This window comes from Protobothrops mucrosquamatus, unplaced genomic scaffold (genome assembly GCF_001527695.2).
Source record: "Protobothrops mucrosquamatus isolate PMUCROS unplaced genomic scaffold, P.Mucros_1.0 scaffold6, whole genome shotgun sequence".
NCBI lineage: Eukaryota > Metazoa > Chordata > Lepidosauria > Squamata > Viperidae > Protobothrops > Protobothrops mucrosquamatus.
The window spans coordinates 4,101,293-4,117,120 of NW_015386393.1; the positions used below are offsets into that span (position 1 = coordinate 4,101,293).

A 15,828-nucleotide genomic window follows, 5' to 3' on the forward strand; every position below is an offset into this window, starting at 1 on the left:
CCGCATGCGCGGCGCTCCCGGGCAGGGAAAGTCCTCGACTTACGACCGGTTGGGTAGTCCTCAACTTATGACCGGTTTAGTCCTCGACTTATGACCGGTTTAGTCCTCGACTTACGACCGGTTTAGTCCTCGACTTACGACTGGTTGGGGGTCGCGGCATTAAAAAGGTTGAGAACCACTGATTTAGTTACAACGGCACTGGAAAAAGCGACTTAGGATTGGTGGGTTTTTTTTGAACTTGACAACCGTTGCAACATCCCTGTGGTCACGTGATCAAAATTCAGACACTTGGAAACTGGCATGTATTTATGACGGTTGCAGTGTCACGTGATCCCCTTCTGCGACCTTCTGACCAGCAAAGTCAATGGGGAGGCCGGATTCACCAAAGAGCCGTGCTGCTAATTTAACAGCTGCAGGGATTCACGTAACAACTAACTGCAGCAAGAAAGCTGGTAAAAAGGGCCAAGCTCACTTAACAACGGTCTCGATTAGCAGCGGAAATTTTGGGCTCAGTTGTGGTCGAAAGACTCGCACCTTGACAAAAGGAAGCTTAGGGAACCTGATAGTAAATTCTTAACGGATCCCAATTGCTTCTGCTTTTGTCATCATTCAGAACCCGTTTTATCTTTTCCGTTTCTGTGATTTATTTCCCCCCCCTCCATTAGTTGCTTTAAATATCCAGGTGGTCCTCAACTCACGACCACAAATGGGACCGGGAATTTCCATGGCCAAGCAATGGGGATGTTAAGTGAGTTGTGCCTGATTTTTACAATTTTTTTTTTGCCATGGTTTTTACTGAATCTCTGCAGTTGTTAAGTGATTCACGTGGTTGTTAAATGAACCTGGCTTCCACCACTGCCTTTCCTTGTCAGAAACTGGCTGGGAAGGTTGCAAATGGCAGTCCCGCTAGCCATGGTAAGTACATGCCAAGTGCCCAAATTTTGATCATGTGACAGGGGATGCTGCAACAGTCATGAATGCAAGGACCAGTCCTGGCCCTTTTAGTGCCGTTGTAACTTTGAACAGTCAATAAACAAATGGTCATAAGTAGAGGACTGGCTGTATAGGTGTTCCTTGTTTAGCAACCATTCACAATTAGGATAACGATGAAAAAGTAACTTTGCAACCGATCCTTAACACTTAGAACCTTCACGAGTTTGTAAAGCAAAGTAAAGCTAAAATAAGGTCATAAGCACAGCTGCTATTTCACTTCGCAAGTGAGAAAGTTGCAGGTCCCAGTTATAGTCACTAAACAAGGACTACCTGTAACGGGGGACAAACAGCTCAGCCCTAGTTCTTTTTTCTTTTCTTTTTTCCCCCCAATTGTAGTTTCGGGGCTGGAATGTCCCGTCTGTAAGGAAGATTATGAAGTTGGCGAGAGCGTGCGACAATTACCCTGCAATCACCTCTTCCATGATGGCTGCATAGTCCCGTGGCTGGAACAGGTTAGTTGCCAGGGGAAGTCTTGGGGGAACTGGACAGAGCATCCCATGTCCACCACTGCTGCTTTTGGGAGGCCAGAGATGGTCCACCGGGGGCCCCAAGGGAAGCCTTGTTTTCTTCGGCCTCCTATGATTTGGACACTTGTTAATAGTGATGGAGAATAACGGACAGTCTTTGGAAATTGAACGGGGGGAAGAGAGGACTTTTAAGAGAAGATTTGTTAGCAAAGGAGGTGACGGTCTATGGCAGTGGTGGCGAACCTATGGCACGAGTGCCAGAGGCGGCACTCGGAGCCCTCTCTGTGGGCACGCATGCCGTCGCCCCAGCCCTGCTCCCCCCATGGTCCCCTCCTCACCAGCAGCCCCCCCCCAGAGGAGAGTCGCCCCTGGGCATGGCCCGCGTGGAGCAGTGCAGCCAAACACATGGCAGCTGGGCAGCAGGGACAAAACTCCACTGTCATGGTTCTGACTGAAACACAAAGCAATAATATCCAATTAGCGGCATTTACATCCACCCTCGTACCCCATTGCGTGCAGATGCTGTGGGGCATGCGCGGAGGGTGTGGCCAACATGGTGCTGCAGGGCCGCCTGGGTGATCTGCAGTGGGCCGTGGAGATAGTGGGTGGCCCTGCAGGCGGTGTGGGGGCGGAGCAGGGTGGAGGTGGAGTAGGGGCGGGCCAGGGGGGCGGGGTGGTTTTTGGGCACTCGGTCTCTAAAAGGTTTGCCATCACTGGTCTATGGCTTGTATGCTGTCTTCCTGCCTCATCCTTGTGTCAATGATTGACACAAGATCATTCGTTTTCAGCGGAACAGTTGTTTTGCTTTAAACAGAACTAAGAGGGAGGAATATGCCTCTGATTTTGAATCTTTTAAAAAGCTTTTCCAAATGCGCAAGCCTTCCTCCGGCGAGGCTTCTGCTAGATTCCCTGTTTCCTTAAAAGCCTAACACTTTCTTTCTATGAGCATCAGCTTTTGGCTGCTGGGACTTTGCTTGTTCCTGCAATAAACCACACTTTTTTTTTTTTAGTGAAAATCCTGTCTAGAAATCAATATAGCGCCCTTGAAAGTCATTTTTAAAACCCAATAATTCCCAAAGCTTTTAATTGAAAAATCAGTCTCAAGGCCAGGCATTAACGGCTTACAGCATGCTAGATAAATCATCTTAGTTAAGTCCATTTAAAACAGATGAGTTTTTGATAATCTTTTTGAAGATCAGGATTGAGGGGGACAGATCCTTTGGAACGGAGTTACACTAGAATTAGTGTCGAATTAAAATTAGGGAGTTAGAGACTATTTCCTCAAACTGTCAATAGTGTAGTTATTTTCCCTTATAGATGGCTGTTTAGCCTCCATTAAATACCTCCATCAAAAAGTTCCCAGTTTCTAGAGGCGGTACTTCTGTTGTCAGTTTTGCTTTGTGGGGCTTGTGGTTCACTAATCCCAGTCTGCAGTTGTATAATAAACCAAACAATATTTTCCTTTGATTGCACTGCCAGTTGCACAGGACAGCCCAGGTTCCCACACAACTTGGGAAAAGACACAAGTTGTTTTTTAAAAAGAGTTGCAGACAGGGACCTCATTTGCTCCTGTGGATGTTCTGAAGCACATCTGCTTTTGAAGCGTTGCATTGCCCTTTCAAGCCCATTGTCTTAATTTTTATCAAATGTGCTTTCCTTTGGTTTTTCCTTCCCAGGAATACCATCTGGATAGGCCAGCTATGCTGGCTCAGGAATTCTGGGAGTTGAAGTCCACGAATCATAAAAGAGCCAAGGTTGCCTACCCCTGGCATAGGCTGTGTTCATTTCCAGCATCTTAGTTTTTCCCTCTCCATCACCCTGACTCTTGACAATGCCAAGGGTCTTCTAACTTCAATTATTTTTTCTCCCCCGAAATTCTTAATCGTTGAAGGATCCACTCCAGGTAGATTCTGATTTAATGTCAAGCTCCCACCAATGGAAATGCAGTGGTAACTCGGTACTCAGTTCTGGGGGGGTGCAGCGAGTATTAAAAAGGACGAGTCCTAAACAAAGTACATGATTTACCATGTAACCCTTTGTTTCGGCCAGGAAGAACTTTTTGTATGTCCCTTTTCCTATGTCACTAACCTCCCCAGCATGGCCAACTTCCTGTCCTCCCTCTGTGGCCATCTCCCTCTTTTTGCAGTGAACTTCCCAGCGTGGCCAACTTCCTGTCCGTTCTCCACAGCCGTCCCTCTCTTCCTGTAGCTGCGTACCGAGTACTAAACAAATGCCGAGTACTGGGACAACATTTTCACATCAAAATACGCTGAGTACCAAATTCAATGAGTTTTGAAGCATTTGAGTACCGAAGTACCACTGTACTCTGTGTGGCGTGTTTGATAAAAGGGACACTGCGGTGCAACGTATTAGAATTAATTCCCAAGGTGGGCAGAGGCAGGAAGACGGTGTTGGTCTGAAGCTCCTTCTAGGAGTTGCCAACGTGCTGTGTTTGCTCTTAAGAGACTCCTTTCTCAGTCTAGAGTAGTTTTCGACTTAACGGCCACAGCAGGACTCGGAGAATTCGTTATTCAGCGGTGCTGTTGTTAAGTAAGGTACCACATGACCACAGCCAATTTTACCATCTATTTTGCTGCGGTTATTAAGCAGATCACTGCAGCTCAGGAAGACGTCACATGACTGCAATGGCAACCTCTCCCGCCAGTTTCCCCATTGAATTGCTAGTTGGAAGCTGGCTGGTAAGGTTGCAAAAGGCAATCACGTGACCGTGGGGATGCTCTAACCGTTGTAAGCGCAAGGACCCGCTGTAAGTCATCTTTTTAGCACTGTTGTAATTCACTAAGCGAATGGTCATAAGTGGAGAACTGCCTGTATTTAAGCACCAAGACATGGGCCAAATACCTGTTTTCATTTCTAACATTTTTGCTCTCTCTCTGTCTGTCTCTCTTTTTTTGTTTTTTGTCTCCACCCGCTTCCCCAGCATGACACCTGCCCAGTGTGTCGGAAAAGTTTAAGCGGGCAGAACACGGCTACAAACCCACCTGGACTCTCCGCAATGAATTTTGCTTCCTCCTCGTCATCTTCCTCCTCCTCTTCTTCCTCCAGTTCACCAAGTAACGAAAACTCCGCAAACAACTCATGAATCTTTAAAAACAAGCAAAAGAAAATGTCGCCACTCTCATGCTCTTTTTCTAATGTCATAGCCCTTCCTTGTTTCTCCCCCACCACCACCACCACCACCAGGGGGAAATCTGTGGGGTGGGGAACGTCCAGCACAGAGCCGTGGGGAGGGCTGGGAATGGGAATCTCCACACACTCCCCTCCAACCATCATAACTTCAGGACCCTCTTGACTTCACAGCTCTCTTCCCTCCTGCCCCCACCCACACCCACCCCACCCAGCCAGCCCGGTGTTTGGTATTCAATCTTGCATTCTCTCAAGGGACAATGTGGGGGAGGGAGGGGAACCTCCTCTCTAAACTGCTGCTGTGCGGACTCTTAAAACCGGCCCGACCTCGCTGTGTGACGAGCGGCAGGGAGTCGGAACGTTGAACAAGCACTGGATTTAAGGGAGATCGGAGTTCCAAAGGGGCGTTCTAAAATGGATTGTCTATATCCCTTTCTCTTTATTATTTTTTAAAATATAATTTTGACAAGTGTTTCTCCCCCCCCCTTTTTTTTTTTTTGCCCGACTTCCTGTCCTGCTCTCAGCTCTCTTTAAGAACTGATGACACCAACCCTTGAAAGTAGAGATGTAACAGAGTTCCTTCTTCCCTTCTCCCTCTTTCCCTCTGGGTTTTCTGCTGCTGGAGGAGCTCCTGAGCCTCTTTCCTTAGGCACCAGCAGCAAAGTGGGGGGGGGGAGGAAGGACAGGAGTGGGGAGCGCATTTAACAATCAGAGCCACTTCCTGACTCTGCACAATTTCTCCCTCTCCCCCCCTCCCGCCACCCTCCCCTGTTACTAACACCGCCCTTTTTGACAAGTCGATACCGAGAAAGGGTTTTTTATAATTTTAAATTATTACTGCTGTTAAATAAATGGACATTTCAGCTCTAGCCTGTGATGCATCTGGGTTTGTGCCTTCAGGAGAAGATGAGATGAAGCAAAAGGCGCTTGTGTGATGGAATAGCTCAAAAAAACAAGAGGGTGGGGAAAAGCCTAGGAAGTAACTAGGGTTGTAGACTAAACTAAGATGTCGAAAGAAACCTTGGAAGAAGTAGGCAGCAGCCAATTCACTTGCTTGTTCTTTTTGAGAAATCAGCATTTTCATGTCTGTGAAGTCCTGGGCTTGTCCTTCACTCAGAGGGGTCTTTTTTTTTACCATCTGCAAATGAGGGGTCCTGTCTTTCAAGGGTTGGCGGTTTTACCCAGGTTTTTCCCTTCCATCTGAAGCCCTTCCTTGTTCTGTACAGGTGGTCCCTGACGTACAACCCCAATTGAACCCAAATTTTTTGTTCTTAAGCAAGACAGTTGTTAAATTTGCCCCATTTTAACGATCTTTCTCGCCACTGTTGCTAATGTGAATCACTGCAGTTGTTAAGTTAGTAACACGGTTGTTAAGTGAACCCGGCTTCCCCATCGATTTTGCTCGTCAGAAGGTTGCAAAAGATGATTGCCCGACACTGCAACCGTCATAAATGCGAGCCAGTTGCCAGGCATCTGAATTTTGATCACGTGGCTATGGGGATGCTGCAACAGTTGGGAGAGACAAGTCATAAGCTGCTTTTTTTTCAGTGCCGTTGTAACCTTGAGCGGTTTACTAAACGAATGGTTGTTAAGTCGAGGACCACCTGCACAAAGTTGATGGAGTGCTGCTGTGGTTGTCTGTTCCACATCTCTTTGTGTCCGTTTGGGTTGTGTCAAGCTACGTCTGCAAGAGGAGGATCTGTTGCAAAAGTGGGCTCGTATCTTGTAAAGGCCTGTCTTGCCAGCAAAGCACCCACCAAGCAGTGCTGGTCATCGGAGGACATTGGACCGCCGCATTGAAGGTGGGCAAGCTGAGACAAATGGTAAGCAGAGTCCAACCTATTGGTTCAGACCACCATTTTTCCACTCTTGTGCAGAAGGCTTTTGGGGGCCAGTCCACAATCCCCTGTCCTCAGCTTAACACATAGGAAATGGGAAATAGCTCCTGTCCTCTATTTCTGCAGTCTTCTCCCCAGCCCTGCCCACATCATTAATAGCAACCATTAAAGGTAAAGGTTTCCCCTGTCCAGGCATGTTCGACTCTAGGGGGCAGTGTTCCTCATTTCCTAGCCAAGGGGCCAGCGGTTGTCTGAAGATGCTTCCATGGTCATGTGGCTGGCATTACGCCGGCAAACAGTATGCTGTTACCTTCCCGCCAAAATGGTACCTCTTTATCTACTTGCATTGGCATGCCTTCAAACTGCTAGGCTGGCAGGAGCTGGAGCGAGAACGGGAGCTCAACCTGTCATGCAATGCTTGGGTCTCAAACTGCCAATCTTCTAGCTAGCAAGCCCAGCATCTTAACCACTAGACCAGGAATCCTCAACCTTGGCAACTTTAAGACTTGTGGACTTCAACTCCCAGAATTCCTCAGCCGGCTGAGGAATTCTGGGAGTTGAAGTCCACAAGTCTTAAAGTTGCCAAGGTTGAGGACCCCTGCACTAGACCACCACATCCCCTTACCCACAACAGATTTAATTAGAAACCAGATTTTTGCATAAAGCCCCTAGGGGCTTTCTACCCCTCCCTACAAGCCTAATGCCTAATCCAGAATAAAAAATGTAGGCCTTTTCCACTCTGAACAGTGATGCTTTGGCAGCAATTGCGGGGGGGGCTGCAAAAAAGGGGGCCTGGCCCTGATTGGAAACAAGAGGCTTGGCATGGGAAAATCTGTAGTAGCCAAGCTGGTAGGGCTACAACGAGGTAGAGTCGACAAGAGCAAAGAACAAGCTGGTGGGGGGAGTCAAGATGCAAAAAAATTTTTCCTCTTTGTTTTGAAGAACAATTTAAATTAAAGGAAGGTTTACCACTCTCAAATAAAATAGGTTTCTCCACTCGTCCCAGAGGCCCCCTTTTGGCACAGGCAGGTTCTGTGGTTGCACAAGCTCCCATCCTTGGCGGGGTGTTTTTTCCCCGGCAACCAATAGGTGGCAGCAAGGATCCATAGATCCATTCCTGAAGCCATTCCCCTTTAATCTCCAGTGAAGAAGGGAGGGGCCTCTAGCAATTATGGAAGTAATTCAGCAAGGTGGTGGGCCCCTGGTTTCAGAATTTAGCCAGCTAGTGGAATGTGTAATTGAGGCTTCTGCAAGGAGAAAGTGGATGGATCTATAACAATAATAATAAAGTTGGAAGGGACCTTGGAGGTCTTCTAGTCCAACCCCTATACCATTTCAGACAAATGGGTGTCCAGTCTTTACTTAAAAACTTCCAGTGTTGGAGCATTCACCGCTTCTGGAGGTAGGTTGTTCCACTGATTAATTGTTCTAACTGTCAGGAAGTTTCTCCTTAGTTCTAGGTTGCTTCTCTCCTTGATGAGTTTCCATCCGTTGCTTCTTGTCCTGCCTTCAGGCACTTTGGAGAATAGCTTGACTCCCTCTTCTTTGTGGCAGCCCCTGAGATATTGGAACACTGCTATCATATCACCCCTCATCCTCTCCATTAAATAGAGTAGACATACCCAATTCCAGCAACCGTTCCTTGGAAGTTTTAGCCTCCAGTCCCCTAATCATCTTTGTTGCTCTTCTCTGTACGAGTCTCAGCATCTTTTTTACATCGTGGTGACCAAAACTGGATATAGTATTCCAAGTGTGGCCTTACCAAGGCATGTGGTTGTCTCAAGAGTAGTTTCTGGTTCTAGAATTGGCCTGTTAAGCAATTTGCCTTAAAATCTATTATAAGGGTTGTTTGGAGATATCTTGTGGCCATTTTCTAACGATTAAGAGTTGTTAGAAGCTAGTTCAGCCACTTTCAGAAAAGTTGTTGATGGTCAGTCATCTAAAAAGCAAGCAAATATTCTGTGGAATCTATTCAGTATATTCCACTTGTAGGCATTTGTCCCATCCCGTATATTTAAAATGCTAAACTTCTCCTGTTACCTGAATCAGTATATCAGATCTGGGATAGGCACTCCAGTATCTTCCCCTTCTTTGGGGTTACAACACAATCTCAGCAAGACCAATGATCAGGGATTATAGCAATTGTGAATCAACCCAGTGGAATAATTAAGGCGTTGGATCAAGTCTTAAGTTTGCCACGAAACTTCATTGGATGAAGTTGGCTAGTTGCCGTCTCTCAGTTCACTGTACCTTACAGGGCGGTGGTTGTGCGGTAGACATAACATCTTTTGAGATGTGTGGATTTCTGGGCTGGGAAATTCTGGGAATTGAAGTTTACACATGTTGAAGATGCCAAGTTGGGGAAGGTTAACATCGAGGGAGAAATGCTGTCTCGTGCTTTGAGATCCTGGAGGAAATGCTGGGAATAAATTTAAGGAATGCGTAATTAAGAATTCAAAATATCCACGGGATAGTCATTTGGCTACTACTGGCCCAGGTGGTAGATGTTCATCAATTGCTCAAACCATGTATCACCAAGATTTAGTTGAGCATGGATTAGGGGAGGACTCCCTTGTTGGTAATGTGACTACTGTGCTTGGGCAGTGACTATAGGGCAGGAGTGACCAGTAAACCAGGAGACGGGTGACTTTCAGAAGTGCTATTCAGTGGATAACCAGATCCAAGACCTGCTGGGTTCTAAAAATCAGATGGGAGTGCCGATATCGCCCTGTTGCCTAGGGACTACTCTTGGCACTTTGGCAGGGTTAGTGGTGCAATGCCCCAGATGGAATAATGTTGGGGAATTTCAAATTGCCTTTTTGGGGCACAGAATCAGAAGTGCCTTGTAAATTCATGGCTGGTAGGGCAGCCAAAACTTACTTAACAACTGCCTTGCTTAGCATTGGAAATTTTGGTCATAAATGAAGGATTATTTGTATTATCTAGGAAGAATTTGAACCTGGTGGTCCCAAGGAAGTGGAGAGGGGGGCCTCCAAATTATGAACTTAGCCATATGTATACAGTATTAGCTTCATGTCCTTCCAGGCTAGTTAAAACTGCCAGGAAAATGATGTGTGGCTGGGTCCAGGTAGTGATTAATTCCAGTGGTGGGATTCAGATATGTGAACAATCGGTTCTCTGTGTGGATGCTGCTTCCGGAAGTCCGTTCTGGGCCTGCCCAACAAAAAATTAGCTACCGGTTCTGCCAAACCCGTGCAAACTGGCTGAATCCCACCACTGATTAATTCCTCTTTTTGTGAAAGGGTGGGCCTGTCTTCAGTTGTGGTGGTGGTGGTGCTCTGCCCCTGTTTAAGAAACCTTCATTGGATTTAATTGTACAGTACTGGATAATTTCTATTCAGCTTTCTATATTTAGGGAAGGTTGTAGAGAAGATGATGAGGCTGTAACTTCAGAGGCTTTTGAAGGAAATGGATTATCCAAACCCTTTTTTAATCAGGATTCAGATCGCAGCATAGTGTTTTTCAAAGTTGGCAATTTTAAGATCTAAGGACTTCTTCAACTTCCAAAATTCTCAGCCAGCATGAAATCCATGCATCTTAAAGTTGCCAAGATTGGAAAAAAAATACTGCTTTAACATAACCTCCCCTTGCAATTCAAAATCTCTAAAGGTTTTAATTTTGCAGTCGGTGAGTTGGGAGATTCTTTTGTCATTCTTTATTTTATTTGTTTATTTGCCACTTTTATTATTTTTACAAAATAATTCAAGGCGGTGAACATGTCCAACACAGCTTCGTCCTATTTTTCCCCACAACAAGCACCCTGTGGAGGTTTGTTCGGCTGAGAGAGAGTGTGACTGGCCCATGGTCACCTAGCTGGCTTTCATAGCTAAGGTGGAACTAGAACTCACAATCTCCCAATTTCTAGCCCAGCGCCTTAATCACTAAACCAAACTAGCTCCATTACTCTTAACCCCTTAATTCTCTTATGCTTAACCTCTTTCTGAATACACCCCTTGACCAATGGGGCATCTTCAGCAATCTCGGCAATATAACTGCTCCTCCCTATTTTGCTGTTCATCAGAATCCCTCCAAGGTTTGCTTAGAGCAGGGCTCTTCAAACTTGGCCTTTTTATGACTTGTGGACTTCAACTCCCAGAATTCCTCAGCCAGGCACGCTGGCTGAGGAATTCTGGGAGTTGAAGTCCACAAGTCATAAAAGGGCCAAGTTTGAAGAGCCCTGGGTTAGAGCAATGAATCTTTTAGGAATCTGGATAGGGACCTGATAGGCTGGAAGACATCTGGGAAGCTAAGAACTGTGCAAAATGGAGAAGGCTTCTGGACTGCGGTCCTACTGGTTCTGTCTGTGGGGCAGAAGGAGAGGCTATACCTTTGGTGTTTCAAACAGTTGGGCACAACCACCTTTATTTTCTTGGCCCTTAATTGCTGTGTGTCTGATCTTTACAGATTGTAAATTGCAGATGTCAGGATAAATGGGTCACAGATTGCTTAAACAACCTTGTCGCCTTCCTCTTTTGGCTTGATGCTACTAAAAAGCCAGTTTCAACAATAGCTTTTCAAACTGTCCAAGGTTACAATTTGGAAGAAGCCTTTTTGGTGCTTTTCTTAAAAAATAATAATAATATTTTTTTTTATTCCTCCTTTATTATTCTTTATAAATAACTCAAGGCAGCAAACATAACTAATACTCCTTCGTCCTCCTATTTTCCCCACAATAACCATGTGAGGTGCTTAAGGCAATGAGAGGGGTGACTAAGTTATGGGGCAAAACTCAACTCTCTCGCTTAGCAACAGAAATTTTGGGCCCACTGTGTTCATAAGTCAAGGACTACCTGTTTGGTTGATGATGATTGCTTTTAAGTGTTTCTCACTGGTATCTGTCTGGTTATGGTGTGAATTGATAGCAACCACGAGAAACCTTAGATCTCTTCCAGCAGAGAAATGCACAATACAATACAGGTAGCCCTGGACCTATGACCACAGCTGAGCCCCAGAATTTATGTTGCTAAATGAGAGAGTTGTTAAGTGAGTTATTCCCTATTTTATGACCATTCTTGTTAAGTGAATCACTGCCGTTGTTAAGTTAGTAACACGGTTGCTAAGTGAATCTGGCTTCCCCGTTGACTTCGTTTGTCAAAAAGCCACAAAAGCTGTTCACATGACCCCAGGACACTGCAACGGTCATAAATATGAATCGGTTGCCAAGCATCCGGATTTTGATCACGTGACCACAGGGATGCTGCAACAATTGTAAGGGTGAAAAAAACCCGGTCATAAGTCACTTTTTTCAGTGCTGTAACTTGGACAGTCACTAAACAAACTGTTGTAAGCTGAGGAATATCTGTAAAACAAAGTATCATGCGCCTAGAAATCCTGTTGAAAGAATTTATTTTCATTCCCAAAATACAGTGAAGCCACTCTGAGAGGGATCAGCCTTAATACCCTCTCGTGTCTGAAGAGTTCTTTGAAATAAATAACAAAATGATTTGCAATCTATGTATTTGCAGGGAAATCATGTCCTTATAAAAACAACTTCTTAACAGCTTTGGGGGAAAATGGAAGTTTGCCTTGGAGCCCGACACATCCATACTGATTTCTTAACAACAGCCACGGATTTTGTTTATTAAAACAATTTATCTTGGTTTATTATGTTGACTCTGGGTGGCTTACAGCAAAAAAAGCCTCACTACAAAAAACCCAATAACCCCTCTGGCGACAATCATTAAGCCAACCAGTTGATGGGCTTCATATCCCTCTGGTGTCCCGAGCGCAAATGCTCACAAATGCTAGGTGCGCCAGAGAGAATTCCTATGTTCATGTACCATGCTACTTTATGCCCAGACAAAGCCTTAGTGTGGCTTAACATGGTATCTTGGTTCATACAAGATAAACTGAGCAGTTCAGCAAGAAGAATTACAAACTTTGCAATGGCTCTTTGGGAGAATCCGTGAAGTTTCTCAAATGAGAGCCAATGCAAAAGAGCCCTTGGCACTATAATTGTTCAGAAGATGGAGTCAATTAGCTGTTGCATGCTAGAGGTCATGCATGCTCAACTGGCACATCTGGAATTTGGGGAGCACGTGATGGTACGCTTGCAAAACGGCTACCATGGTGGACCATATAGCAAAAGACCTCTAAACTCTGGACTGCAGTCAACCTCCATCTTAGTTTCTGTAATGGGGACTCTTGAGTTGGCAGTTCAAGTGATGCTTGAGGACTTCAGGTGGCTTCACTGATTTATTCCTTTATTTTAAAGTAAAAGAATCTTAATTAAAATAGGTAAGATCAGGAAATTGGATCATTATCAAGGAAAGGGTTCGGGGGTGCATTGCCCTCCCCTCCAGATGACGCCGCTGCAACGGTACGCAAAAGAACAGGGCTTGGATTCTGCTGCTATGACCAACATCCTGAGTTTTTTCTCCTGTTCCTGCCAATGCTACTGAATGCCACATTGGGGGTGGTCTTCTACACCAGAACGTGTTGTCTTTCAGATAATATCTTCCTTATCTCATGGTGCTTAACTGGAATCAGTTCCTGGTCTTAGGGGTGGGAACTGTCACCATTAGATAGGTGACATCTTTTCACTGGTGATTGACAAGAATTGAAGCCGCAAGAGCTTTTCATGCAAAGTAGATATATTTCATATAAGTGCTAGTTTCCTTCCAAGAGCCAGTTTGGTCTAGTCCAGGGGTCTTCAAACTTGGCCCTTTTATGACTTGTGGGCTTCAACTCCCAGAATTCCTCAGCCAGGCAGGCTGGCTGAGGAATTCTGGGAGTTGGAAGTCCACAAGTCATAAAAGGGCCAAGTTTGAAGACCCCTGGTCTAGTGGTTAAGGCACCAGGCTAGAAAACAGGAGACTGTGAATTCAAGTCCTGCCTTAGCCATGAAAGCTAGCTAGGTGACTTTGGGCCAGTCATTCTCTTTCAGCCCAACCCACCACACAGGGTTGTTGTAGGGAAAATAGGAAGAGGAAGGCGTGTTTGGATATAATCATCACCTTGAGTTATTTGTAAAAATAATTAAGGCAGAATACAAACAAACAAGCAATTCTGGATATCCATCCAGTAGATTTTTTTTTCTTACGATCTCCCTGAATCATTTTTTGCTGGATTTCAGCTACTTTAGCTATGCTGGGTTGGGATTAGGAGATTAGAGGTTGGATTCCAACACTGCCAGTTGGAGATGCCTTTCTAAGTCTCTCTTGGTATCCCAGGAGGCAGGATCTGGAGCTTTGGAAAATAAACAGAATCTTTCATACAATCTGTCCCATTTTAGTTCCTGCAGAGCCAAGTGTCCTTTGAAGTGCCCAACACTGGGGTTCCCCCTCACTTAACGGGAGTCTGACGTGTCTTTTTTTTGAAGTCAACGAGAAACAGTTTTAAGTATTCTAGTCGGGCTGGGCAGTGTTTGGTTGCTGTAAACAGGATGTGCCTTAAGGGGGAAACACGTAAGCCCCAACAAGTCCCAATAAGTACTTAAGAAAAATTTAATGGGGAAGCGGTTTGTGTGTGTGTGTGTGGGCAGCAGCAATTTGTACACCCACAGCACAAAAGAGGTCAGGAGCCCATGACCCAGTGATTCATTTCCCCAGTTTAACAAAGTGATGTCAATCTGTGTGACCCACTTAGGAGTCTGCTGCATAAATATCTTTTCAAACATTCCCAAAACACTTCAGAAGAGTGTTAATCAGGGGTACGGCTTTTGTAACAAAGGGCCCTCATCTGAGGCCCTTGAAAAGCACAGCCAGAAAGCTACAGAGCCCCTTAAAATGTTATTAATTGGGACCTTTTAGTATGATGAAGGTGGGAGGTCCTGCCGAAAGCTGTCATGTTGACTGCAGTTAACATGGTTTAATGCCTTTTAAATGAAATAAGTTTTAAAGTTCACCTTGTTCCCAAACTTAGCAATCTCAAGAAGTCAAATGCCTATTGTGGTCTTTATTGCCCCCACCACCACCATCCCCAAATCTCCCCTTTGCTTCTTCCTTTTTATTTTTTTTAAATCCAAAGGCATATATTCCCCGTGAATGTTGGGTTTACAACTTCGAATTCCACGTCCCAGACCATTGCTGAGACTTTTGGAAACTGAAGTCCCTACGGACTTACAACCGTTTGTTTAGTGACCATTCAAAGTTACAGCGGCACTGAAAAAGTGACTTATGACCGTTTTTTACACTTACGACCGTTGCAGCATCCCCATGGTCACACGATCAGAATTCAGATGCTTGGCAACTGGTGTGTTGTTAAATCAAGGAGTACCTGAATATCTCAAGGGAACTCAGACTGGGAAGGTTGATTTATAACTTCATTCTCCTTCAAGCCAAGAAGGTGGCATCTATTTTTACAAAATAATGTAAGCTGATTGGAGCTGCTTCAGTAGGAATTGCAAGGTGGTATATCCGTGTCTTGTGTGTGTATTACACCGGCAGGAGAATAATGCCCTGTTGTGCCTAATGCTCATCCTTTACACATTCTTAAAAACATGTATTTTATGTGGATTAGTTTTTATCTTGGCCTGCCCTCTACAGATTTCAACAATGCAGTGACAACCGTTCTTTAGTTTAAAAATACTTGAAGGGGGGAAATGAATCTTAATAATATGCTTCTTTCAGATCAAAGCCCATCACTGCATCTGCAATGCTATGTAATTGTGGGCTACAGCTTGGAATTCACACACTCATGCTTCCTATCCCTCTAGGAAGCTCTGAGGAACATTCCTATTTTGGGAAGTTGAAAAAAAAACATTCTGAAAGGCAGTGCTAACCACTTGCATACTGTTGCCATGAAAACTGTACGATGGTATCTATTTCTGTCTGCTCAGTATACATCCCACTGAATTTAGAATATGGCAAAATACGTATAGAACTGCAGCCTTAATCTGTAGAAACTCTGAGGGGATGCAAATGTTACTGGCTGTGTGTCTTTCTCCTACTACTGGTGCTGGTCATGCAAAAGATTTTTCATCTCTTGGTAATCTCAAGTTAGCCCCCAAAGTGCATTATACTTCAACAATTTTTGAATCAAGGTACCTAAAATCTGCGAAGAATGTGTAAAATATCCAGGACCCATTACAGGTAATCCTTGACTTACAACCACTGGTTTACTAACTACAGTGGCACTAAGAAAAGTGACTTATGACCATTTTTCCACGCTTACGTCTGTTGCAACATCCCCATGGTCACATGATCAAAATTTGGTGACACCAAAAAATGATGTGTCCCTCACATGCAGCTCCTGTTGTGTTTCCTTTGTTTTCTAGAAATGACATGGAAGGACTCTGTCACTTCCATTTTCTCTGTGTTGATATATTTTACTTCCCAGTCTACATTTTGGAGGCTTTGTGGTGGCCTCATTAGGCCTGGTTGACATTTTGAGGTCAGCCAATGTAAATGGCGCACAGCATT

At 44.9% G+C, this 15,828-nt stretch overlaps 1 protein-coding gene across 1 annotated transcript in view; it reads left to right on the plus strand.

Moving 5' to 3' along the window:
- Positions 1–4,580, plus strand: part of RNF126 (ring finger protein 126) — a 27,769-nt gene extending 23,189 nt beyond the window's left edge. The window contains exons 8-9 of the mRNA XM_015810006.1: positions 1,330–1,445; positions 4,402–4,580. Of these exons, the coding sequence (XP_015665492.1) occupies positions 1,330–1,445; positions 4,402–4,563 (278 nt within the window). The 3' untranslated portion in view covers positions 4,564–4,580. The remainder of the gene's footprint in view (positions 1–1,329; positions 1,446–4,401) is intronic.
- The last annotated feature ends 11,248 nt before the right edge of the window (positions 4,581–15,828 follow it).